General features: G+C 42.5%; 1 protein-coding gene across 3 annotated transcripts in view; it reads right to left on the bottom strand.

Moving 5' to 3' along the window:
* Nucleotides 1–24452, bottom strand: part of ITGAM (integrin subunit alpha M) — a 72710-nt gene that overhangs the window by 15606 nt on the left and 32652 nt on the right. For all 3 annotated transcript variants that reach the window (XM_081558193.1, XM_081558192.1, XM_081558191.1), the window contains exons 2-14: nucleotides 22312–22417; nucleotides 17146–17249; nucleotides 16559–16629; nucleotides 16295–16412; nucleotides 15469–15599; nucleotides 14906–15051; nucleotides 13761–13914; nucleotides 12602–12752; nucleotides 11088–11161; nucleotides 8857–8986; nucleotides 8185–8327; nucleotides 902–1042; nucleotides 601–810 (exon numbers count right to left, since the gene is read on the bottom strand). In XM_081558193.1, the coding sequence (XP_081414319.1) occupies nucleotides 601–810; nucleotides 902–1042; nucleotides 8185–8327; nucleotides 8857–8986; nucleotides 11088–11161; nucleotides 12602–12752; nucleotides 13761–13914; nucleotides 14906–15051; nucleotides 15469–15599; nucleotides 16295–16412; nucleotides 16559–16609 (1449 nt within the window). In that variant the 5' untranslated portion in view covers nucleotides 16610–16629; nucleotides 17146–17249; nucleotides 22312–22417. The remainder of the gene's footprint in view (nucleotides 1–600; nucleotides 811–901; nucleotides 1043–8184; nucleotides 8328–8856; nucleotides 8987–11087; nucleotides 11162–12601; nucleotides 12753–13760; nucleotides 13915–14905; nucleotides 15052–15468; nucleotides 15600–16294; nucleotides 16413–16558; nucleotides 16630–17145; nucleotides 17250–22311; nucleotides 22418–24452) is intronic.

The following is a 24452-nucleotide window of genomic DNA, read 5'->3' on the forward strand; positions in this document are numbered from 1 at the left end:
AGCATGCAGTCCTGGTAGAATGACCAACCATAGGACTTCCTGTGTTGTGAGACTTTCACTGCTAAAATCAGGAGGTTACTTAGTTACTGTTAGTTGCTCAAGTCGTGTCTGACTCTTTGCAACTCCATGGACTGTAGCCCACCAGGCTCCTCTGTCCATGGAATTTTGTAAGCAAGAATACTGGAGTGGGTTGCCATTTCCTCCTCCAGGAGATCTTCCCAAGCCAGGGCTTGAACCTGGGTCTCCTGCATTGCAGACAGATTCTTTACCATTTGAGCCAACAGGGAAGCCCCAAACCAGGACAGATGTGGGGCAAACCAGGTCTATTGGTCATCCTACGAAGACTGAGATTCAGAGGAAAGGAATGTTTACATCCTAACGCTTCCGGCTCACCGTTCATCACCTCTGAGCCTTCATCTTCCCTCCTGTAAAGTGGCAGCAGTGATGCTGGCCCTGTGCACCTCCTCTAGTTGTGGTCAGAATGAATTTTTTCTGTGAAGTGTGTATTATTTTTGAAGGTTCTGAAAAGGGCTTCTGGGAGAACTGAACTGGCAGCTGCAGGAATGTTGATTTAGAAAGGGACAGATGACCCGGCCTCACCTGGCTGTGGGAGGGGTTGATGCCCAGTTCTGAGGTTCCGTGGAACAGGTAGACAGCACCCTGGTTCTCCTGCTCTCCCGGGGCCCCAATGGCCACATCTGCCAGCCTGTCCCCATTCACATCCCCCAGCGCTGTCAGGGCTGCCCCAAAGCGGCTCCAGAGGTGGCCTGGCTCCCCTCGCAGGACAGCACCACACTGCCACTTAGCTCTCTGCAGAACAAAAATAGTGTCAGGTCCCACCCCAGACGACCCCTCCATCCCACACCCAGACCCACCCAGCCCAGGTCTCATCACTACTCACCCCCCGGGGAAACGGGCACACGGACACTTGGCCCCCTCGCATCTGCTCATAAAAATGGGGGGCCCCAATGAGGATCAGGTCGGTGCTGCCATCTCTGTTGACATCCACGGAGCGGAGGGAGGCCCCAAAGTAGGAGCCGACCTGAAAGAGATAAGGCCAAGATCACATACCTCTTCCCACCTGAAACAGAGCATGGAGGTTTTCTCCCTGGGACATAAAATCACACCTGCTGAAGAAGGCCCTTTGGAGTGGATGAGATCCTCACCGTTTCATGATCAATCTTTATTTGAATGTACTGCCAGCTGAAGAGCCTGTTATAGAGTTGATGGGTGGTGGTGAGGATTCACCCTAAACCATGTTCCAGGAAGATGATCAAGGTAGCAAAGAAGTTGGATTTGAAAATACAGACAGGGGCTTCCCTGGTAGTCCAGTGGTTAAGAATCCGCCTTCCAATGCAGAGAAAGCAGGTTCCATCCCCAGTTGGGGAACCAAGGTCCCACATGCTGTGGGATAACTAAGCCCGAGTACCATAACTACTGAGGCTGCACACCACAACTAGAGAGAAGCCTGCACCTGCAACAAAGAGTTCTTGAGCTGCTATGAAAGATCCCACGCACTGCAACTAAGCCCTGGAGCAGCCAAAAATAAAATAAATAATTTTTTTAATTAAAAAAAAAAAAGAAAATATGGATAGAAAAGCCTGGAAGACCACACCTTTTAATATGTTGGAAGTCTTTAGGGGGTAAATCAAAGTTGGCAGTCTGGCTAACAAGGAATCAACTGGCTTGGATGAAAAATAACTATTGCTACAGGAATTTTTTTGCATGATATTGAGAAATAATGTTTACCTTTTAAAAGAGTTTTAAAATATGTTCAAAAATATATCAAGATATGTTCTCTGTAAATGGGTAGAATTCATCCACAGAAATCACCTGTTTAATCATTCATTCACTCATTCAACAAACAAAGGGTTGCTCTTTGCTGAGTGTGAGGCTGGGTAGTGGAGACGGTGCCTTCAAGGCTTTCGGTTCAGGAGGTTGGAAGAGAGAACAGTACCAGATAAAAGGGAGATGTATATGGAAATTTCTAATTTGTGGGGCAAGTTCTAGGAAGGAAAAGTGCAGATGGCATCAAGACAATGACTCACTACTGTCTGATTTCTGCTCCACACACCTCTGAGAGAAGCCTCCTGATAGTCCATGCATGTGCATGCTAAGTCGCTTCAATCGTGTCCAACTCTTTGCGACCCTATGGATTGCAGCTCGCCACGCTCCTCTCTCCAGGCAGAGGAGACTCTTGCCTGGATTCCCCAGGAGATCTTAATAGATTCTTGCCTGGAAGAATAATGGAGTGGGTTGCCACGCCCTCCTCCAGGGGATCTTCTCCACTCAGGGATCAAACCCATGTCTCCTGTGTTTCTTGCACTGCAGGCGGATTCTTTACTGCTGAGCCATCGGGGAAGCCCCCCACCCCGTCCCTGCCTCCTCCCCCATAGTTCAATAAAGGCCTTTAAGCTTCATCATAAAGTCAATATGTTTTTGGTTTTTTTTTTTGCTTTTAGGTCAAGTTTACTGGGTATAATTTCCACATAATAAAATTCAGCCTTTTTACTACAGTTTTATGAGTTTTGACAAACAGGACAGTTTCCTCACCCCCAAAATATTCCCTTTTGCCGTAATCAACCTCTTTCCTCAGTCATCAGCCCCTGGCAACTACTGATCTGTTTTCTGTCCCTATAGTTTTGCCTTTTCCAGAATGTTATAAAAAGGGAATTATACAGTAGGTAGCTTTTCAGATCTGGCTTCTTGCAACTGGAGTAAGCATTTGGGATTCATCCATGTTGTTGCATGTATCATTAATTTGTTCTGATTTACTTCTGATCAGTATTCCATTGCACAGACGCACCACAAGTTTGTTTATCCATTACACAGTTGAGGGATATTCAGGTTGATTCCAATTTGGGGCATTTATGAATAAAGCCACTAGAAACATTCATACATAGGTTTTCATGTGAATGTCTATTTTTATTTCTCCTGGATAAATACCTAAGAGTGTTATGGCAACTGTATATTGAACTTCATAAGATACTGATGAACTTTTCCAAAGTAGTCATTTTTCCAATGCCATTTTTCCATTCTGACAGCAATGTATGGGTGTTTTAGTTGCCACACATCCTTGCCAGTACTTGATATTGCAAGTTTATTTCTTTTTTATGTTAATCATACTAATAGGTGTGCAATTGTATCTCACTATGGTTTTAATTTGCATTTCTGTGATGATTTAATGATATAGGACATTCTTTCATGTGCTTATTTGCCATTCATATATCTTCTTTTGTTAAGTGTCTGTTCAAATATTCTGCTTATTTTTGAATTGAATTATTTGACTCCTTGTTGTTGAGTTTTGAGAATCCTTTATGTATTCTGGATACAAGTCTTTTGTCAGATATGTAATTTTATTTTATTTCAAATGTGCCATTTTTAAAAAGGAAGGAAAATTTGCAAATATTTTCTTCCAGTCTGTAGATTATCTGTTCATTCTCTTAATAAACAGAGCAAAACTTTTCTTAGTTATCATTTTTTTTCTTCATGGGCCATGTTTTCAGTGTTATATCTAAGAATTCTTCGACTAATGCAAGGTCACAAAAATTTTCTCCTAATGTTTTCTTTCACAAGTATAATAGTTTTAGATTTTACATTTAGCTCCATAATCTATTTTGAATTAATCTTAACATGGATCAGTTGACAAGATATGTGCAGAAGGTTTTGTTTTGTTTCTTACTATGGGTGTTCAATTGTTTCAGCACCATTGAACTCTCCATTGAATTGTCTTTGTGTCTTTATTGACAAGCAATTGACTACATATGTGTGAGTTTGCTGCTGCTAAATCGCTTCAGTCGTGTCTGACTCTGTGCGACCCCATAGACGGCAGCCCACCAGGCTCCCCCGTCCCTGGGATTCTCCAGGCAAGAACACTGGAGTGGGCTGCCATTTCCTTCTCCAATGCATGAAAGTGAAAAGGGAAAGTGAAGTCGCTCAGTCGTTTCCGACTCTTAGCGACCCCATGGTCTGCAGCCTACCAGGCTCCTCCATCCATGGGATTTTCCAGGCAAGAGTACTGGAGTGGGGTGCCATTAACTTGAGGCCTATTCTGTTTCTCTGATATTCCTGCCACACTGTTCTGCTTACTGCAACTTTTATAGGAAGTCTTATAATTCAGGTAGTCTATGAATCTTCCACTAAATACCTAATAGTATTTAACTAAGATCTTTTTCAAACCTGTTTCGAATATTCTACTTTCTTTGATTTTTTCATATAAATCTTAGAACCAGCTCATTAATTCTACAAAATAAATTAGAATTTTGATTGGCATTGTGTTGTGTCTATAGATCAACTTGAGAAGTAACATCTTAGCAATATTGAGTCTTCCAATCCATGAACACAGCATATCTTTCCATTTATTTAGGCCTTTGATTTCTCTAATCAGTGTTTTATACATTTCAGTATAAAGATATTATAAACATTTTATTAGATTTATACCTAAGTATTTCATGGTCTGGGCTTCCCAGGTGGTGCTAATGGTAAAGAACCCACCTGCCAGTGCAGGAGATTCAGGAGACACAGGTTCAATCCCTGGGTCGGGAAGATCCCCTGGAGAAGTAACTGGCAACCCACTCCAGTATTCTTGCCTGGAGAATCCCATGGACAGAGGAGCCTGGCAGGCTACAGTTCATAGGGTTGCAAAGAGTTGAACATGACTGAAGCAACTTAGCATGCATGCACGCATTTCAGGGTCTTTGGTGCTACTGTAAATGATACTGTTTTTTTTAATTTAAATTTCCAAATACTCATTGCAGGCCTAGAAACACAACTGATTTTTACATGTTGATCTTGTATCCTGAGAAATTACTGAAATAACTTACTAGTTACATAATTTTTTTTAGTAGATTTTTTGGGACTTCCCAGGCAAACAGTCATGTCATCAGTAAATAGAGACAGCTTTATTTTTTCCTTTCCATTCTGCATGCTCTTTTTTCTTTTCTTTTCTTGCCTTATTGCACTTGCTATGTCTTCCAGTATGATATCGAATAGGAGTGGTGAAAGTGGATATTCTTGCCTTGTTTCCAATTAGGAAAAAAGTTCTCTTTTACTTTTAAATATGATGCTAGTTGTAGGTTGTTGTTGTTGTTTTTAATGTTCTTTCTCAGGTTGAGGAAGTTCCTTTTAATTCCTAGTTTGCTGGGAACATCATGAAAGCACATATTTTGTCAAATTCTTTTCCATATCTATTAAGATTATTACATTTTTCTTCTCTAGTCTGTTGTTATGGTGAATTACATTGATCTTTTTTTCCAGAATGGTTCTTTTAAATTGAGATAAAATTTACATTACAAAATTCATTATTTTAAAGTATAAAATTTAGTGGGTTCTAGTATATTCACCGGAGAAGGCAATGGCAACTCACTCCAGTACTCTTGCCTGGGAAATCCCATGGACGGAGGAGCCTGGTAGGCTGCAGTCCATGGGGTCACGAAGAGTCAGACACGACTGAGCGACTTCACTTTCACTTTTTACTTTCATGCATTGGAGAAGGAAATGGCAACCCACTCCAGTGTTCTTGCCTGGAGAATCCCAGGGACGGGGGAGCCTGGTGGGCTGCCGTCTATGGGGTCACACAGAGTCAGACACTAGTGAAGCGACTTAGCAGCAGCAGCAGTATATTCGCAATGTTATGTAACCACCGCCACTAATTCCAAAACATTTTCATCACCCCAGGAAAAAGCCCTATCACTGTTAAAAGTCACTCCCAATCTGTCCCCCTCCCTCTATATCCAGGCAACCACTAATCTACTTTCTGGCTCAATGAATTTGTCTACTCTGGACTTTTCAGGTGAATTAAATCATACAATATGTGGTCTTTTGTGGCTAGTTTTTTAAATTTAGCATAAAGTTTTCAAGGTTTATCCATGTTGTAGCATGTATCAACACTTCATATTTTTATGGCTAGATAGTATTCCAGTATATGATATACCCCATTTTGTTTATCTATTCATAAGTTGATGAACTTTAAGTTTCCTTCCACATTTTAACTATTATGAATAATGTTGCTATGAACATTCATGTATAAGCTTTAGTTTGAACAACTGTTTTCATTCTGAGAAAGGGTATACACCTAGGAGCAAAATTTCTGAGTCATATTGTAAATCTAGGGGCTTCCACAGTGGCTCGGCGGTAAAGAATCCACCTGCCAATGTAGGAGACGTGGATTCAATCCCTGTGTTGAGAAGAACCCCTGAAGGAGATGGTAACTCACTCAAGTATTCTTGCCTGGGAAATCCTATGGACAGAGCAACCTGGCAGGCTACAGTCCATGGGGGGTCACAAAAGAGTCAGGCATGACTGAGCAAATAAACAACTAAACAACAACAATAACTATAACAATCTATAGTTAACTTAAACTGCCAAACTGCGTTCCATAAGAACTGTATTATTTTACATTCCCAGCAGCAAAGTATGAAGGTTCCAATTTCTCCACATTCTCACCAACATATGTTATTTTTCATTTTTTTTTCTTTTAAATAGCCTTTCTAGTACTATCTCTATTATGCTTTTGACTTACATTTCCCTAAGGACTAGTAATGTCAAACATCTTTTCTTATTGGCCATTTGTATATCTTATCTGAAGAAATATCTGTTTGAATCCTTTGCCCATTTTTAAATGAGGTTGTCTTTTTATTGTTGAATTGTAAAAGTTCTTTATATATTCTAAATACCAGATCTTTATCAGATATATGACTTGTACATAGTTTCTCCCATTTTCATTTTCTTTACAGTGTAATTTGATGCTCAAATTTAATGAAGTCCAACTTACCTATTTTATATTTGCTTGTGCTTATGGTGGAATGTTCAAAAACTCATTGCCAAATCTAAAGTTACAAAATTCACCTAAGAATCCCTCTAAGAGGTTTATAGCTTTTATTCTTACATTTAGGTTTTTGATCCATTTTCAATTAATTTTTGTATATTGTGAGGTAAGGATCCAAATTTATCCATTTGCATGTGGATATCCAGTTAACCCAACATCTTTGTTGAAAATCTTTTTTTCCTTAGTGAATGAACTTGATACCTTTGTTGAAAATCAACTGGCCAGAGTTATATGGGCTTATTTCTGGATTCTCAGTTCTATTCCATTGATCTATAGGTCTGTCCTTAGCTGTACCATCCTGTCTTGATTTCTGTAACTTTAAAGTAAGCTCCAAATTGGAAACTGTGACTCCTCCAACTTAATTCTTCTTTTTCAAGATTATTTTGGCTACTGTGGGTCTCTTGCATTTTCATATGAACTTTAGAATCAATTGGCCCATTTCTGCAACATTGTTGAACAAGCCCTATGTTCCTGGGATAAACCACACTTGGTCATGATGTATCATCCTTTTTATAGATTGCTGAATTCAAGTTGCTAACACTTTCTTAAAAACAGTTTTTGCACAGGTGATATTCAAAATATTGATCTCCTAGGACTGCTCAGGCAGCAACCACAGGCTTAGCTGAAGTGGGTCCTAGAAGTCTTCTGAGTCAGGTTGTGTCTGACATCATAGTTGCTAGATTATGGCAAAGTTCAAAGAGTACTGGGTGAGGGGACCAGAGTGCATGGTGAGGGTGGGGAGAGAGAAGGGGGAGGATGTCTCAACGAAGCAGCTATTTATTGACAGATATAGAATTATTTCAATATTTGAATAACTAATATGGTTTACTTGTTAGAAAAAGTGAAAGCGTTAATCACTCAGTCATGTCCCACTCTTTGCGACCCCAAGGGTCAAACTCGGGTCTCCTGCATTGCAGGCAGATTCTTTACCGTCTGAGCCATCAGGGAAGCTCATCCTGGTTATGGACTGATCAAATGCCAGTTTTGTGTACAGATAGACTTGTAGAGAGCTCTGGACAGATCAAGTGTTGGTATTTACTATTATCAGAAAAGTGAGGACACAATATTCTCAAATGCAAGTTTGTCCCAATGTTGGTCCCACTACTCTCTAGCTTAAAGCCCTCTGAAATCTGCTTTACAAAACTCTGCCACACCTTATTTGTATGACTGAGTCCCTTTGCTGTCCACCTGAAACTATCACAACATTGATCATCAGCTATTCTCCAATACAAAATAAAAAGTTTAATAAAAAGGAAAAAACTCTGCCTCATTGGCACCTGATGATGCCCATCATAGAAGCCCTCAGTCCCCAGGGTACCTCTGTTGGTACATCCGTGCCGCACACACTCGGCGCTCACCTGGCTTCCCTTGATTTCAGCGTTTTTCTCCCAAACACCTGCATTCTGTCTGAATATCACCACCAGGCCGATGTGCTGATATCGAGGTGCTCCCAGAAACAAGCTTTGCACCCGGTTCCGCAAGGTGACTTCGGCAGCATAACCTGAAGATGATGAATTAAGAGGAGAAAGTGCTTTCCCTCAGAGATTCTGCCCCCACCAACAGGACTGTCCCATGAGTAGGGGCAATGAGGCTGGCCCATTGTTGTGAGGTTGGGGTAATTGAACCCGGCACTCTATTCCTCTTCATTTGCTGTTGTTGGTAGTGGTGTTATTATTTAGTCACTAAGTCATAGCCAACTGTTTTTGACTCCATGAACTGTAGCCCACCAGGCTCCTCTGTCCATGGGATTCTCCAAGCAAGAATACTGGAGTGGGCTGCCATTTCCTTCTCCAGGGGATCTTCCCAACCCAGGGATTAAACCCGAGTCTCCTTCATTGGCAGACAGATTCTTTACCTCTGAGTCACCAGGGAAGCCCATTCCTCTTCATTAGCATAATTAAAATGAAGTTTTGATATTTCTGTCTTTAAACCTATCCCAAGAGCCTGTGAAAGATCCAAGGACATCTATACTGGTTGAATTATGCCATATCCTGACCCCTTCTTAGAGCAACTCTGCCCTCTCTACTTACCCAAGTAAGCATCGTTCATGTCTGAATCTGTCCTAGTTGTATTGATGAAGACAATTTTATCCTTTGATGTATGCAGAAAGGCTCCACCAGCCCAGTCAAAGCTCCCCACAGCACCCAGCAAGGGACCATCCTGGGAAAGAAGGTAGAATAAGATTAAGAAATCTAGAGCTTCAGTGCCATCAAAATCTCAATGGGATTTTTCACAGAAATAGAACAAACAATCCTAAAATTTATATGGAATCACAAAAGATCCCAAATAGCCAAAGCATTTTGAGAAAAAAGAACAAGTTAGAGGCATCATACTTCCTGGATTCAAGCTATATTGCAAAGCTATAGTAATCAAAACAGTATGATATTGTCATAAAAATAGACACATAAGTCAATGGAACAGAATAGAGAGCCATTTATATATGTATGTATATAAACCCAAACAGATGTTGTTCTTATGTATCATGGGCTTCCCGAATAGTTCAGTGCTAAAGAGTCTGCCTGCAATGCAGGAGACGCAGGTTCAATCCCTGAGTTGGGAAGATCCTCTAGAGAAGGAAATGGTAATCCACTCCAGTATTCTTATCTGGGAAATCCCATGGACAGAGGAGCCTGGTAGGCTAAAGTTCATGGGGTCACAAAAGAGCTGGACATGACTTAGTGAATTTACAACAAAGGAGAGAATAATATACAGTGGGGAAAGGATAGTCTCTTCAATAAATGGTGTTGGGAAAATTAGACAGCCACATGCAAAAGAATGAAACTGGACCACTACTTTACACTATTCATAAAGATCAATTCAAAATGGATAAAAGACTTGAACATAAGGTCAGAAACCATAAAACTCCAAGAAGAAAACATAGGTAGTAATCTCCTTGACATCAGTCTTGGCGATGATTCTTTGAATTTAACACCAAAAACAAAATAAGCAGTGAGGCTACATTAACTAAAAAGCTTCTACATAGTAAAGGAAACCAACAACAAAATTAAAAGGTAACCTATAGAGCAGGAAAAAATATTTTCAAATCATATATCATATATTCATATTTGGGTTAATACCCAAAATATATAAAGAACTGATACAACTCAAAAGTTTGTTTTAAAACCTGATTTTAAAATGGGCAGAAGATCTGAAAAGACATTTTTCCAAAGAAGACATACAGATGGCTAAGACGTATATGAAAAGAATGCTCAGCATCACTAATCATCAAGGAAGTGCAAACCAAAATCACAATGAACTATCACTTCACACCTGTTGGAATGGCTGTCATCACAAACAGAAGAAATAAGTGTTGCTGAGGATGTGAAGAAAAAAGAAACCTTATACACAGTTGGTGGAAAGTAATTGGTATAGCCACTACGGAAAAGAGTAAGGAGGCTCCTCAAAATTTTTAAATTAAAACCGCTATGATCCCAGCAATCATATTTCTGGGTAAATATCCAAAAGAAATGAAAATACTAACTTGAAAAGGTATCTGGGACTTCCCTGGTGGTTCAGTGGTTAAGAATCCGCCTGCCAATGTAAAGGACACAAGTTCAATCCCTGGTCTGGGAAAGTCCCACATACTGTAGAGCAACTAAGCCCGTGCACCTCAAGTACTGAAGCCCATGTGCCTAGAGCCCATGCTCTGCAACAAGAGAAGCCACTGCAATGAGAAGTCTGTGCACTGCAACTAGAGAGTAGCCCCTGCTCTCAGAGTAGCCCCCACTCGCCACAACTAGAGAAAGCCCGTGTGTAGCAATGAAGACCCAGCACAATCAAACATAAATAAATTAGCTTTTAAATGATACTACTGAACTTGTATCCAAAGCAGAAACAGACTCACAGACATAGAAAACAAATTTATGATTACCAAAGAGGAAAGTGGGAGAAGGGATAAATTAGGAAATTGGGATTGACAGATACACACTACTATATATAGAACAGATGAACAACAAGGTCCTACTGTATCGCACAGGGAACTATATTTAATATCTTATTATAGCCTATAATGGAAAAGAATCTGAAAAAGAATATAAATACACACACACACACACATATATATATATAGAGAGAACTGAATCACTTTGCTGTACACCAGAAACTAATACAGCACTGTAAATTAACCATACTTCAATTTTAAAAAAAGAAAGAAAGATGTACCTCCCCAGGTACCCATCACAGAGAATAGCCCCCAAACCTTTATACCTCTTCTCCCACTTTGTCTCACCCCTCAACTCCAATTAAACAAAAGGCCACTTACAGAGGTGAAGGCAGCGCTGAAACCTTCCTGAGACATCTCATATTCAAAGGAGCTGGTACTTCCTGTCTGAGTACCTGTGAAGAAAGGAACACTCTGCATTAAAGAAAGGAGAAGAACCAAGAACAGGGGCTGGAAACGCAAATGCTATAGCAACCAGACAAAAGGAGCCTCAGATGAGAGCCATACAACTCACTCCCCTTATTTTTACATTTCCTCTGTTATGCTTTTCTTTTGTTTTTCATTTAAGTTATAGTTAATCTACATTATTAATGTCAGTTTCAGGTGAACAGCATAGTGATTCAGTATTTCACGGATTATACTCCTTTATAGGTTATTACAAGATAATGGCTATAATTTATATCTTTGTTGCCTATCTAGCCGTATTGCTGTTGTTCAATCACTAAGCTGTGTCCAACTCTTTGCACCCCCATAAATCACAGCACACTAAGTCCTTGTCCTTGTCCTTTCCTTGTCCTTCACTATCTCCTGGAGTTTGCTCAAACTCGTGTCCATTGAGTTTGTGATGCCCTCCAACCATCTTATCCACTGTCACTCCTTTCTCCTGCCCTCAATCTTCCCCTGTATCAAGGTCTTTCCAATGAGTCAGCTCTTCGCATCAGGTGGTCAAAGTATGAGAGTTTCAGCTTCAGTATCAGTCCTTTCAGTGAATTTTCAGAGTTGATTCCCTCTAGGATTGATCTCCTTGCTGTCCAAGGGACTCTCAAGAGTCTTCTCCAGCACCACAATTCAAAAGCATCAATTCTTTGGTGCTCAGCCTTCTTTATGATCCAACTCTCACACAACTACTAGAAAAACCATAGCTTTGACTATATGGACCATTGTCGGCATGTGGCCCCTTTTCAATATTTATTTTTATTTATTCGGCTGCACTGGGTCTTAGATATGGATGCAGGATCCTGTTCCCTGACCAGAGATCAAACCCTGGCTCCCAGGATTGGGAACATGGAGTCTTAACCGCTAGACCACCAGGGAAGGCCGCATATGCCCCTTTTAAAGAGATGGTAGCTATTTGGTTCCAACTATTTTTTGTCCAGCGGGTATATGGTCCTCAAGGTGCCGAATCTTCAAATTTTCAAGAGAAACCATAAATTCAGACATGAACATTCCCCCAATTTTTAAATTCTTTCCTTCAACAAACATTTATTGGACATGCTTCATGTACCAGGCATTATTCTAAGCACTGGAGATACAGCAGTGAACCAAACAGACAAATGTTGGCAACACATCCAAATTTGGGGCAAATACCATATGGGATTTGTCTCCCCTACCCTCTAATTTTGCAGCCTGTAGCCAAGACTTGCAAAATTAGATCTTTCTATTTCAAAGAAATGGAGCAAGAGGCCAGAGTTGTTGAGAACTGGAGGGAGAAGAGAGTTGATGATGAGGGTCAGAATGCCAAGGGCTAGGAGGTCCTTGTTTCTAGTGGGAAATATGTGTCTGGGGGTAAGGGGCTGCCTTTGGAGCTGCTCCAGGACTACAAAACCTTAGCTTACCCTCAATCGCAAAGATCTTTTCCTGAAGCTGGTTCTGAATGGTCTTCAGAGCTTCGAAGTTATTCACCCGGAACACGTGATCAGCAGCCGGCTTGGATGCAATAGTACTGAGCTCTTTTCGAGAGTTTATATTTTTAAAAGCATCTCCTACCTGTTACCAAAAAACAGAGGTTGAATCAGACAGTTTCTGGAAGTAGCACTCTACTCCAGCAAAGAAAATTCTACAGAAAAAGAATCTGAAAATATCTGTCCAAGGAAGGAATGTACCAGAAGGCCCCTGGGACAGGGCTGCCAGGTACAGTGGAGCAGGTTGTACACTCTACATTCTGTCAAAGGGGAAATTGGGGCTGAAATTCAGCCTTTGGTCCATTTGCTGTGCCATGCCTCCTGGCATGGAATTGACCTCTCTTTAGAGGACAGGGAGCTTTCTCCTTCACATGAAGTTGTTTCCCACTTGCCAAGCCAGGGACCCCTGATGATACATCTATGTCATACAAGATACTGTAGTAGTTTGATGACACTGATGCTCCCAACCCTTTACCCCTTCCTGTATCCAAGCCCTTTCCCCAAAGCTTTGCTGTGCCCTCCTCTTCCTGGCAGAGTATTCTGCTCCACTCATTGTCTCTGGGCTCTGCCACATGTATTGCTTTAGCTCTTGGATGTTATCACATGTGATACAAACAGAGGCTTGAAAAAATGCTTGCAACATTTCTACTTGCTCTTTTGTTCCTCTGCTTTCACCATGAGAACATGCCCAGGCTAGCCCACTGGAGGAAGAGACACATGGAACAGAAGCATCAAGTTACCCCAGCCCCAGGAGACAAACATGGCAACACTCAGACATGGAGAGAGCCCAGTCAAGATCAGCAGAGCCACCAACCAGCCTGCAGCTGATTATAGACATGTGAGTGAGTCCATCTGGGACCAGAAAAACTGCCCAGCCTGACCCACAGACTCACTTACCATTTTAAGCCACTGAATGTTGGGATCATTTGTTACACAGCATCATTGCAACAATAGTTGGCTGAGATAGGTGCATCTGTGCTAGCAGCGATGACCCTGGCCCCATTTTGACTTTATTGATGCTTGCAAGTTCAAAGGAGGGTGTGTTTGAGTAGAAACCCACACAAATATCAAGTCAGAGAGCCACATTTCCTACCCCAATGACGTAGCGAATGATCCCTTTTCTATCAGCTTCAGGGATGACATCGCTATACTCCAAAGGATCAAGATATTTTTCCCCATCTGTGATGACAATCATGATCTTAAGGGCATGATTCCGGGCTCCACTGTTGCTGTGAAACAGTTCTCTTCTATCCAGGGTAAAGGAGAGAAAAGTCAAATTTGAGCAGACAGAGAAATGTGCTTGATACCAGGGAAGGAACATCAGCAGTTACAGATGCAACTGGACTCGGTCTAGAAGGTGCTTGTGCTCCCCTGGGACAAACACTGAGCTGTAGGTGCCCCATGATCTGGAAGGGCAGCAGAAGAACAGGAAAGTGGAAGGAAAAGAAACCTTCATTGCTTTTATATACTTTGGCATAGGCTGACTTTTTTAATTGAGTATTATTCCTTCTAAATTAAAAAGTTCATAGCTTATTTATGCTTTCATCATACCTCTCCTGATGGCTCTCCAGCTCATCTTCCTGTACTTTTGTCTCAACCCCTACCCTTGCCTCTAAACACACACAGACACACACAGACACACACACACACACACACACACACACATACAGATCAGAGGGAACTTTCCAAAACAAGATATGGGTACATCTCCCCACTGCTGAAAACTTCAACAGATCCATTGGCTTTTCAGTTGCCTTGCTAACCTGGCCTAAACTGATCTTTCTACACTCCCTCCAGCCTTGCCCTCCCTCCCCTTAACCCCTGCCTTGTTGTTGTTGCTGAGTAGCTCATTCGTGTCCAGCTCTTTGCAACCCTATGGACCATAGCCCGCCAGGTTCCTCTGTCCAGGGATTTCCCAGGCAAGAATACTGGAGTGGGTTGCCATTTCCTTCTCCAGGGGATCTTCCCGACCCAAGGATGGAACCCATGTCTCCTGCATTGGCAGGGGGATTCTTTACCACTGAGCCACCAGAGAAGCCCTCACTCTCACCTTTACTCGCAATTTGTATGTCATGAACATATCAGGCACAGTCTCTCCTCCACACCTAACTCAGACTGTCCCATCCACTGGAAATACCTTCTACCCCAGCCCTTTCTGAACAATATGTCTTTATCCTGCAAAGCTCAGCCAAAAAAAACCCTCCTCCTTTCATCCTAAGTGAAGAGGGAAGAGCTTACACTACTTTACGGATCCCCGTGGCTGTGTGAGTCCTCCCCATCAGCTGTCTTATTGGCCGCACCAGTAATTCTGGGTCAGAGTTTCTCTTGAAATCATTGAAGGTGAAGTGCGTCCGGAAGTCATCCGAGTACTGCATCAGAGAGAACTGGGAACAGGCACCTGGTATTAGACTGGACAAGGCACCCCTCCTCCCACTTAGCTATCTCCCAGAAAGCTTTCCATAAATTCTGAAATACTCTGGGCTCCAAGTTCCTCCAAATTCTGCCCCATCCCGCCCTTCTGCCTGACCAGGAGGACAGCGATTGGCCATCAGCTCCCACTTCTCAGCCCTAGAACTTAGCCAGAGATGACATACGGGTTTCATGTCCCATGCAAACCCCTATCAATTATTGTGCCTGCTTTACAGAGGGCTGGAAGAAGGCTGAAGCTGCACTAATCAGAGCAAGACAGCAAATCATGAAAGAAAATGCTGATCAACAGGCAATTTGTCACCATCTGGACAGGAAGTAGGACAGGACCTGCCTTAGGCAGGCTGTTTCCTAACCTACCCATTTGCACTCACCAAGGTTTTGGACTTTTGGAATTGACTCATCACAGTTGAGACAAACCTCTTCATCCGCTCAAAGTCTACTGGGTCGATGCTACCAGAGCCATCAATCAAAAAGGCAATGTCACTGTCTTGCTGAGGGCACCCTGGGGAAAAAGGAAAAGGAACTAATTAAGTACAAGAGACTCGGGTTCTTTTTTTAATTTTAATCAGGTCTCTGCTGAGCAATGAGAATGAAAGGTAGACAAGATGACAACCATGCGCCAGCTAAATAAAAACACGGGGCAAAGTGGCGTGGGAAACTTTAGTTCATTCTGCTCAAGGCAGGGAAAGTAGAGTTATCACAGCTACCTCATAGAAGAATAAGAAATAATTTGCAGACTTCCCTGGTGGTCCAGTGGTTAAGAACCCGACCTCCCAGTGGGGACATGGGTTCGATCCCTGAGGCAGGAAGTTTCCACATGCTGCGGGGCAAGTGAGCCCATACGCCACAACCACTAAGCCCACGTATGCTAGAGCCCATACTCCGAAACAAGAGAAGCCACTGGAATGAGAAGCCTGAGCCCCACAACTAGAGACTAGCCTTCGCTCATTGCAGCTAGAAAAAAGCCCCCGCCCAGCAATGAAGACCCAGCACAGCCAAAAACAAATAATTTTCTTAAATAAAAAAAAAAGAAGAAGAAAAGCCTGGAATGTTTAAGAGTGAAAATTGAAGAGAAACACTGGAACCCAGTTTCCTCACCCTTCTGCACCAAGATCTATAAATAACCCCCAGACTATGAGCCCCTCAGCCCAGTTCTGCCCAGGGCCCTCCAGTCTCACACTGCTCCTCTGTACCCACCTCTGAGAGCCCCTGGGATCCTCCTGGGTTGCTGGAGTAGGTTGGATCCAAACAAGAAGCAGAGGCCATTTGCATAGGTGTTCTCCTTGCAAATTTGGTGCACTGTGGGGCCGCAGGCCTGGGCGGGGGACGGACAGTGAGAGGGGCTGTCTCTGCTCCCTGTCCTTTCAACCCAGCACCTCCACCCATCAAGACCCCAGGCCCAGCAGCCTTGGGCCCCCAATTCCTTCCCTTGGAACACTCCCATGACCCAAGGCAACTCACCAGCAGTCGGAAAGGGTTGGCAGCAAATGCAAGAGACAAGCCCAGGGACATGTTCACAGCCCCTGGGGGAACTGAGAGAACAGATATATACATAGTCAGCCATGGGGGATGGAAGGGACTCTGTAAGAGCTGGATGGGCTTCCCTGGCAGCTCAGCAGTAGAGTCTGCCTGCCAATGCAGGAGACGGGGGTTCAATCCCTGGGTCAGGAAGATCCCCTGGAGGACGAAATGGCAACACACTCCAATATGCCTGCATGAGAAATTCCATGGACAGAGGAGCCTGGCAGGATACAGTCCATGGGGTCTCCAAGAGTTGGACATGACTTAGCAACTAAACAACAAGAGCTGGACAGGGGTCACCCCAACCTGGGAGATTCGGAGGTCTGACAGATCCAAAGAGGCAGGTAGGTCATAGAAAGGGACAAAGAGGGGGGTTGCCTGAGAGTGACTGCATACAGCTCAGAGGTTGAGGAGCTGCACCCCTGAGCCCCCCACCACAGACCCCAGGACAAAGGCCTGACAAGTCCAGGTGTGTGCAGAGGTGGAATCCTAGCCCTGGGTCCCGGCCAGGGGCAGCAACGACTCACCCTGCAGGGAAATGGCCTCACACCTGCCCGTGCTGTAATCGCACTGGTAGAGGTTGCCCGTTTGATTAGTAGCCTTTACCTCCTGGGGGGCTCCAACCACCAGCCTGGAGGGAAAGGGGGAACAGGTCACCACAGGGATAAGACATGATGACAACTAGGGAAGAGACCAATGATGGACGTTCTGCCACTCAGAGGAAAAGTGAGGGAGCCACCCTCGCAGGGATTCCCCACCTCCCCCAAATAGGAAGCAGACTCAGCAAAGAAAAAATGAGGACTTTATTTTTTAACCATTGTTTGTTTATTGGGAATATTCTCGTAATCCAGTCATTTGAATTTATGGTCCCAAGGGTCACTTCAGTAAGTTCAAGAATTTCTAAATTGTGAAGATAGACAGTGTACCTTCCTAACTTGAAAGCATTTCCCTCTTTCTGTGTCAGGCAAGGATGCATTATTGCAGAGTGGAAAGGAATAGAGGCCTTGAAGTTTTACTGTCTGAAATCAAAATTTAGTCCCACCTTTACTTCCTGTGTGACTTTGAAGGACCGAATTAATTACCTTATTATTTTTCAATGTCCTCATCTCTAAAATACAGAGAACTGCAGTACCTACCTCAAAGTTATTATCATGATTAAACGAGTTAGTCCATGTACAGTCCCCAAACAGGAAAATGTCTGGGGACTTCCCTGGCAGTCCAGTTGTTAAAATTCTGCACTTCCATTGTAGAGGGTATGAGTTCAATTCCTGGTCAGGGAACTAAGATCCTCCCTGCAGTATGGCACAGCCAAAATATTTTTTTCATTTTTTTAAAATAGGAAAATGTTTAATCTTGGAGTGAGAAGAGTCCCTCTAAGGAGGACATAATACATCCAGAAGTCATTTTTAAATGAAAACAGTCAATCCCACAGGTTTGGTTTTTTTTTTTTGGATCATGCTACAAGGCGTTTGCGATCCTAGTTCGCCAGTTCAGTTCAGTCGCTCAGTCGTGTCCGACTCTCTGCGAACCCATGAATTGCAGCACGCCAGGCCTCTCTGTCCATCACCAACTCCCGGAGTCTACCCAAACCCATGTTCATCGAGTCGGTGATGCCATCCAACCATCTCATCCTCTGTCGTCCCCTTCTCCTCCCGCCCCCAGTCCTACCCAGCATTAGGGTCTTTTCCAATGAGTCAACCCTTCGTATGAGGTGGCCAAAGTATTGGAGCTTCAGCTTCAACATCAAACCTTCCAATGAACACCCAGGATTGATCTCTTTTAGGATGGATTGATTGGATGTCCTTGCAGTCCAAGGGACTCTCAAGAGTCTTCTCCAACACCACAGTTCAAAAGCATCAATTCTGCGGCACTCAGCTTTCTTCACCGTCCAACTCTCACATCCATACATGACCACTGGAAAAACCATAGCCTTGACTAGACGGACTTTTGTTGGCAAAGTAATGTCTCTGCTTTTAAACATGCTATCTAGGTTGGCCATAACCTTCCTTCCAAGGAGTAAGCGTCTTTTAATTTCATGGCTGCAGTCACCATCAGCAGTGATTCTGGAGCCCAAAAAAGTAAAGTCTGACACTGTTTCCACTGTTTCCCCATCTATTTTCCATGGAGTGATGGGACCAGATGCCATGATCTTAGTTTTCTGAACGTTGAGCTTTAAGCCAACTTTTTCACTCTCCTCCTTCACCTTCATCGAGAGGCTCTTTAGTTCTTCTTCACTTTCTGCCATAAGGGTGGTGTCATCCGCATATCTGAGGTTATTGATATTTCTCCCGGCAATCTTGATTCCAGCTTGTGTTTCTTCCAGCCCAGCGTTTCTCATGATGTACTCTGCACATAAGTTAAATAAGCAGGGTGACAATATACAGCCTTGACGTACTCCTTTTCCTATGTGGAACCAGTCTGTTGTTCCATGTCCAGTTCTAACTGTTGCTTCCTGACCTGCATACAGGTTTCTCAAGAGACAGGTCATATGGTCTGGTATTCCCATCTCTTTCAGAATTGTCCACAGTTTATTGTGATCCACACAGTCAAAGGCTTTGGCATAGTCAATAAAGCAGAAATAGATGTTTTTCTGGAACTCTCTTGCTTTTTCGATGATCTAGCGGATATTGGCAATTTGATCTCTGGTTCCTCTGCCTTTTCTAAAACCAGCTTGAACATCTGGAAGATCACGGTTCACGTATTGCTGAAGCCTGGCTTGGAGAATTTTGAGCATTACTTTGCTAGCATGTGAGATGAGTGCAATTGTGCGGTAGTTTGAGCATTCTTTGGCATTGCCTTTCTTTGGGATTGGAACGAAAACTGACCTTTTCCAGTCCTGTGGCCACTGCTGAGTTTTCCAAATTTGCTGGCATATCGAGTGCAGCACTTTCACAGCATCACCTTTGAGGATTTGAAATAGCTCAACTGGAATTCCATCACCTCCACTAGCTTTGTTCGTAGTGATGCTTTCTAAGGCCCACTTGACTTCACATTCCAGGATGTCTGGCTCTAGGTGAGTGATCACACCATCGTGATTATCTGGGTCGTGAAGATCTTTTTTGTACAGTTCTTCTGTGTATTCTTGCCACCTCTTCTTAATATCTTCTGCTTCTGTTAGGTCCATACCATTTCTGTCCTTTATCGAGCCTATCTTTGCATGAAATATTCCTTTGGTATCTCCAATTTTCTTGAAGAGGTCTCTAGTCTTTCCCAATCTGTTGTTTTCCTCTATTTGTTTGCACTGATCACTGAGGAAGGCTTTCTTATCTCTCCTTGCTATTCTTTGGAACTCTGCATTCAGATGAGAATATCTTTCCTTTTCTCCTTTGCTTTTCGCTTCTCTTCTCTTCCCAGCTATCTGTAATGCCTCCTCAGACAGCCATTTTGGTTTTTTGCATTCTTTTCCTAGTTCGCCAACCAAGGGTCAAACCTATGCCCCCTGCCACAGAAGCTCAGAGTCCTAACCACTGGACTGCTAGGGAAGTCCCCCCACCCATCATTTTAAATAAATTTCTGTATGTGATCTATTACCAAAAACAAAGTCAAAAAATAAATGATAAACTGGGGGAGGAAGATGAATACCCAGACTATTTCCTCAGTAGTCAGACCTCCCACAAATCAAGAAGGCAAAACAAAAACAAGAGAGAGAGAGAGAGAAATGCCACAGATAAGGAGGAAAAAAAGTGTTCACAGAAAAGGAAATAAATCTCTCTTAAAAGAAGAAATGCAATTTAAAACTAAATTGAGATACCATTTCTTCCCTATTCGATTTACAAAGATCGTTAAGTTTGCTAACACTTTGGGTTGGCTAATTGGTAGGGAAGTAAGTGTTTGCACAAATTTCTGGTGCGAGTGCAAAGTGTTGCCATCATCATAGGAGGTAATCTGGAAAAATCTATTAAAAATACATATGCACATATACCCTTGGATCCAGAGATCCTAGTTTTAGAATTTACTTCCAAAATATACTTGCTTGTGTACAAAATGCTAGCATTGTTTATAGAGCAAAAATTTGGAAACAATCCAATATCTGCTCAGAAGAGATTTAAATGTAACAAAAAAGTAAATTACAGTATTTCCAAGTAATATATAATAATAAAAATAGAACATGATGTCAGCATAAAAAAGAACAAGGAAGCTCTTTATGTACTTATTCAGTAAAATCAGCAATCTCTGCTAATTTAAAAAAAAATTGCAGAAGACAGTTTAGAGCAGAAGCTGGCAAATTTTTTCTCGAAAAATGACATTATTTCCATAAATATTATTTTTGTAAAAGTAAATATTTTAGGCTTTGCAGGCTATAGAGTCTGTGTTCCAGCCTCCCTGTTCTGCTACTGTGCTCCAGAGCTGCCATAAATAATAAATGACTAGAGATTGTCTTACTAAGTGAAGTAAGTCAGAAAAAAATATACAATATCACTCATATGTGGAATCCAGTAAAAAAAAAAAAAAGGTATAAAAATGAACTTACGAAACAGACACAGACTCACTGATTTCAAAAACAAACTTATGGTTACCAAAGGGGAAATGTAAGCAGGAGAGATAAATTAGGAATTTACTATTAACACACATACAAATTAGATAACCAAAACAAGGACCTATGGTATATAGTACAATGAACTCTACTCAATTTTCTGTAATGACCTATATGGGAAAAGAATCTCAAAAATAATGAATATATGTACATGTATAAGCAAACCACTTTGCTGTACATTTGAAACCACCACAACATTGTAAATCAGCTATACTCCAATAAAAAATGTAAGTATTAGAAAATAATAATCACAATAATAGTAATAATAATAAATGGCAAGTAAGGGGTGGGGTGGCTGATTGTCAATAAAATGTATTTACAAAAATAGGCAGCAGGCTGTGGTTTGAGTACAACGTGTACTACAAATTGTGTGCAGGATGGGGGTTAGAAGAATGTGGTCTATGCAGCGTAGAACACCTCTGAAAGAACACACGAGGAACCACTTGCCAGGGACCCTGCTGGGGAGGCAACTGGAGGATGAGAGGGAGGGAGAGGTTTTTTATCACACTCTTTCATATCTTTTGAATTTATTACTCGGATAAACTAAGAAAAAAAGCAAATCAAGGAAATTTCTATTTTTTCAGGTATGTTGTCTTTTTTTTTCAATTGGAGGATAATTACTTTATATTATTGTGTTGGTTTCTGCCATACATCAACATGAATCAGCCATAGGTATACGTATGTCCCCTTCCTCTTAAACCTCCCTGCCACCTCCCAGCATATCCCATCACTCTAGCTTGTCACAGAGCCCCGGTTTGAGTTCCCTGAGTCATACAGCAAATTCCCACTGTCTATTTTACATACGGTAATGCCTATGCTTCAGCGTTACTCTCTTAAATTATCCCACTCTATCCTTCCCTCGCTGTGTCCACAAGTCTGTTCTTTATGTCTGCATCTCCTTTGGTGCCCTGCAAATAGGCTCATCAGTAATTGTCTCTCTAGATTCCATATATGTACGTGTTAATATAAGATATTTGTTCTTCTCACTTACTTCACTCTGTATAATAGGCTCTAGGTAATATTCCATTGTATACATTTACCACATCTTCTTTATCCATTCATCAGTCGATGGACATCTAGGTTGCTTCCATGTCCTAGCTAGGTATGTTAAATCTTGAAGGGAAAGCGTGTCAGCAGGGAGTGCCCCTGCAGCCCTTACCGGGATCCCTGAATCTGGACCACGCTCTGCCCGAAGCCCCTCGCGTTGTTTTGGAAGATGACTGCTTTTTCCGTGTCCAGGTTGAACCCATGACATAAGGCCAAGGCTGGAGGGAGAACAAGGGGGTGGAAGTCAGGAGGTGATATGGAAACAGCTAAAAGGTGGTTAAGACTCTGAGCTTCCAATGCAGGGGGCACAGGTTCCATCCCGGTTGAAGAACTAAGATCTCACATGCCACAGAGCTTGGCCAAACAATTAAATTAAATTTAAAAATAAGAAAGGTTAAAAAAAGAAAGAAAGCAGCCTGCTCTCTTGCCCCAGGCATCTTCCTGTCAGGATTTACCCTAACTCTACATGGAGATGGGTCTCCCCCAGGTCCCAGCCTGGAGCAGAGGTCACCACACTCTTTCTATAAAGGGGTACATGCTAAGTCCCTTCAGTCGTGTCCAATTCTTTGCAACCTCATGGACTATAGCCCGCCAGGTTCCTCTGTCCATGGGATTCTCCAGGCAAGAATACTGGAACGGATTGCCATGTTCTTATTCAAGGGATCTTCCTGAAGCAGGGACCGAATCCATGTCTCTCACATCTCTTGTATTGGCAAGCAAGTTCTTTACCACTAGCGCCACTTGGGAAGCCTTCTATAAAGGGCTCAATAGTAAATATTTTAGGCTTTGTGGACCAAGAGGCAAATGGAATCTAATTATGTATGTATTTATGTAAGAAAAGAAGGGGCTTCTCTGGTGCCTCAGACAGTAAAGAATCTGTCCACAATGTGGGAGACCCAGGTTCAATCCCTGAGTCAGGAAGATCCCCTGGAGAAGGGAATGGCAACCTACTCCAGTATTCTTGCTTGGAGAACTCCATGGACAGAGGAGCCTGGCGGGCTACAGTCCATGGGGTCACAAAGAGTTGGACCCAAATGAGTGACTACACTTTCACTTTCAAGAAAAGAAAAAATGCATTTTTCATGAAGGAAATTTGAAATATAATAATTGAGTAAAAATTCTTTTAATACAATTTTGCTGATGAGACAGATGGAATTTTGCAAGAGAACTAACACTTTGCTTCATTGGGATTTAAAGTTAGTGTTCCTATAATATCAATTATAAATATTCATCTGGATTGCATGGCTCCAAATATTCATCTGGGACCCATGTACAAAAACACAGGGTGGAGTCCTCACATTATGCCCCTAGACTACAGCTTGCTGACTCCTGGCCTTAGAACACCAATCTCGGGTATAACAGAAGAAATTTTGATATATTGAGCTGTGGGAAGTCATTATGGCTTCTGCGCATGCTAAATCACTTCAGTCGTGTCTGACTCTTTGTGACCCCATGGACTGTAGCTCCTCTGTCCATGGAATTCTCCCAAGGATACTGGAGTGGGTTGCCATGTCCTCCTCCAAGAGATCTTCTAGTAGGAGGTTTGATCCAGAAGATACAGATTTGATCCCTGGTCGGGAAAGATCCCATATGCTGCAGGGCAACTAAGCCCGTGCGCTGCAACCACAGAAGCCATGGGCCCTAGAGCCCGTGGTCTGCCTCAAGAGAAACCACCACAATGAGACGCTCTCGCACCACAACTAGAGAGTAGCCCCTGCTTGCCACGACTAGAGAAAGTCTGCATGCAGCAGTGAAGACCCAACGCAGCGAAAACTAAATAAAAATTTTAAAATAAAAAAACAAAGATGAAATGCCTCCTTTCCTGGGATGCCAATGCTGTTCCTGCTTTGATGATAAGACTTCCTTCCCAGGTGCCAAGGCCATACCGACTTTCTGTGTACCTGATGATCTGTTTGGCTTTCATGTCTTTTGAAACCTCGAAAGAATGCATCCCTGACTTGTTTGATGTGCTTTCTTCTGACAAGATATAAAACTATGCCAAAAACCCTGCTTCTCTGGAGCAGTTCCTCCGAGTTCTCAGAAGGCTGTCTCCTGAGCTATAGTCCTCAGTTCGACTCGAACAAACAAACAAAAAACCTCTTTTCTTGTTTATTGATTATTTCCATCAACAGGTACATTCAGCCCCTCTCTGAGCCCCACCCTAGGTTCCCACTCCACTGATTTGCCCAACAGTAAGTTCCTAAAGATGTCATTAGGTAATTTCCTTCCTGTGCAACTCACAAGCATTTCTTT

Source organism: Giraffa tippelskirchi, chromosome 13 (assembly GCF_054371585.1).
Source record: "Giraffa tippelskirchi isolate mGirTip1 chromosome 13, T2T-mGirTip1v1.2.pri, whole genome shotgun sequence".
Taxonomy (NCBI): domain Eukaryota; kingdom Metazoa; phylum Chordata; class Mammalia; order Artiodactyla; family Giraffidae; genus Giraffa; species Giraffa tippelskirchi.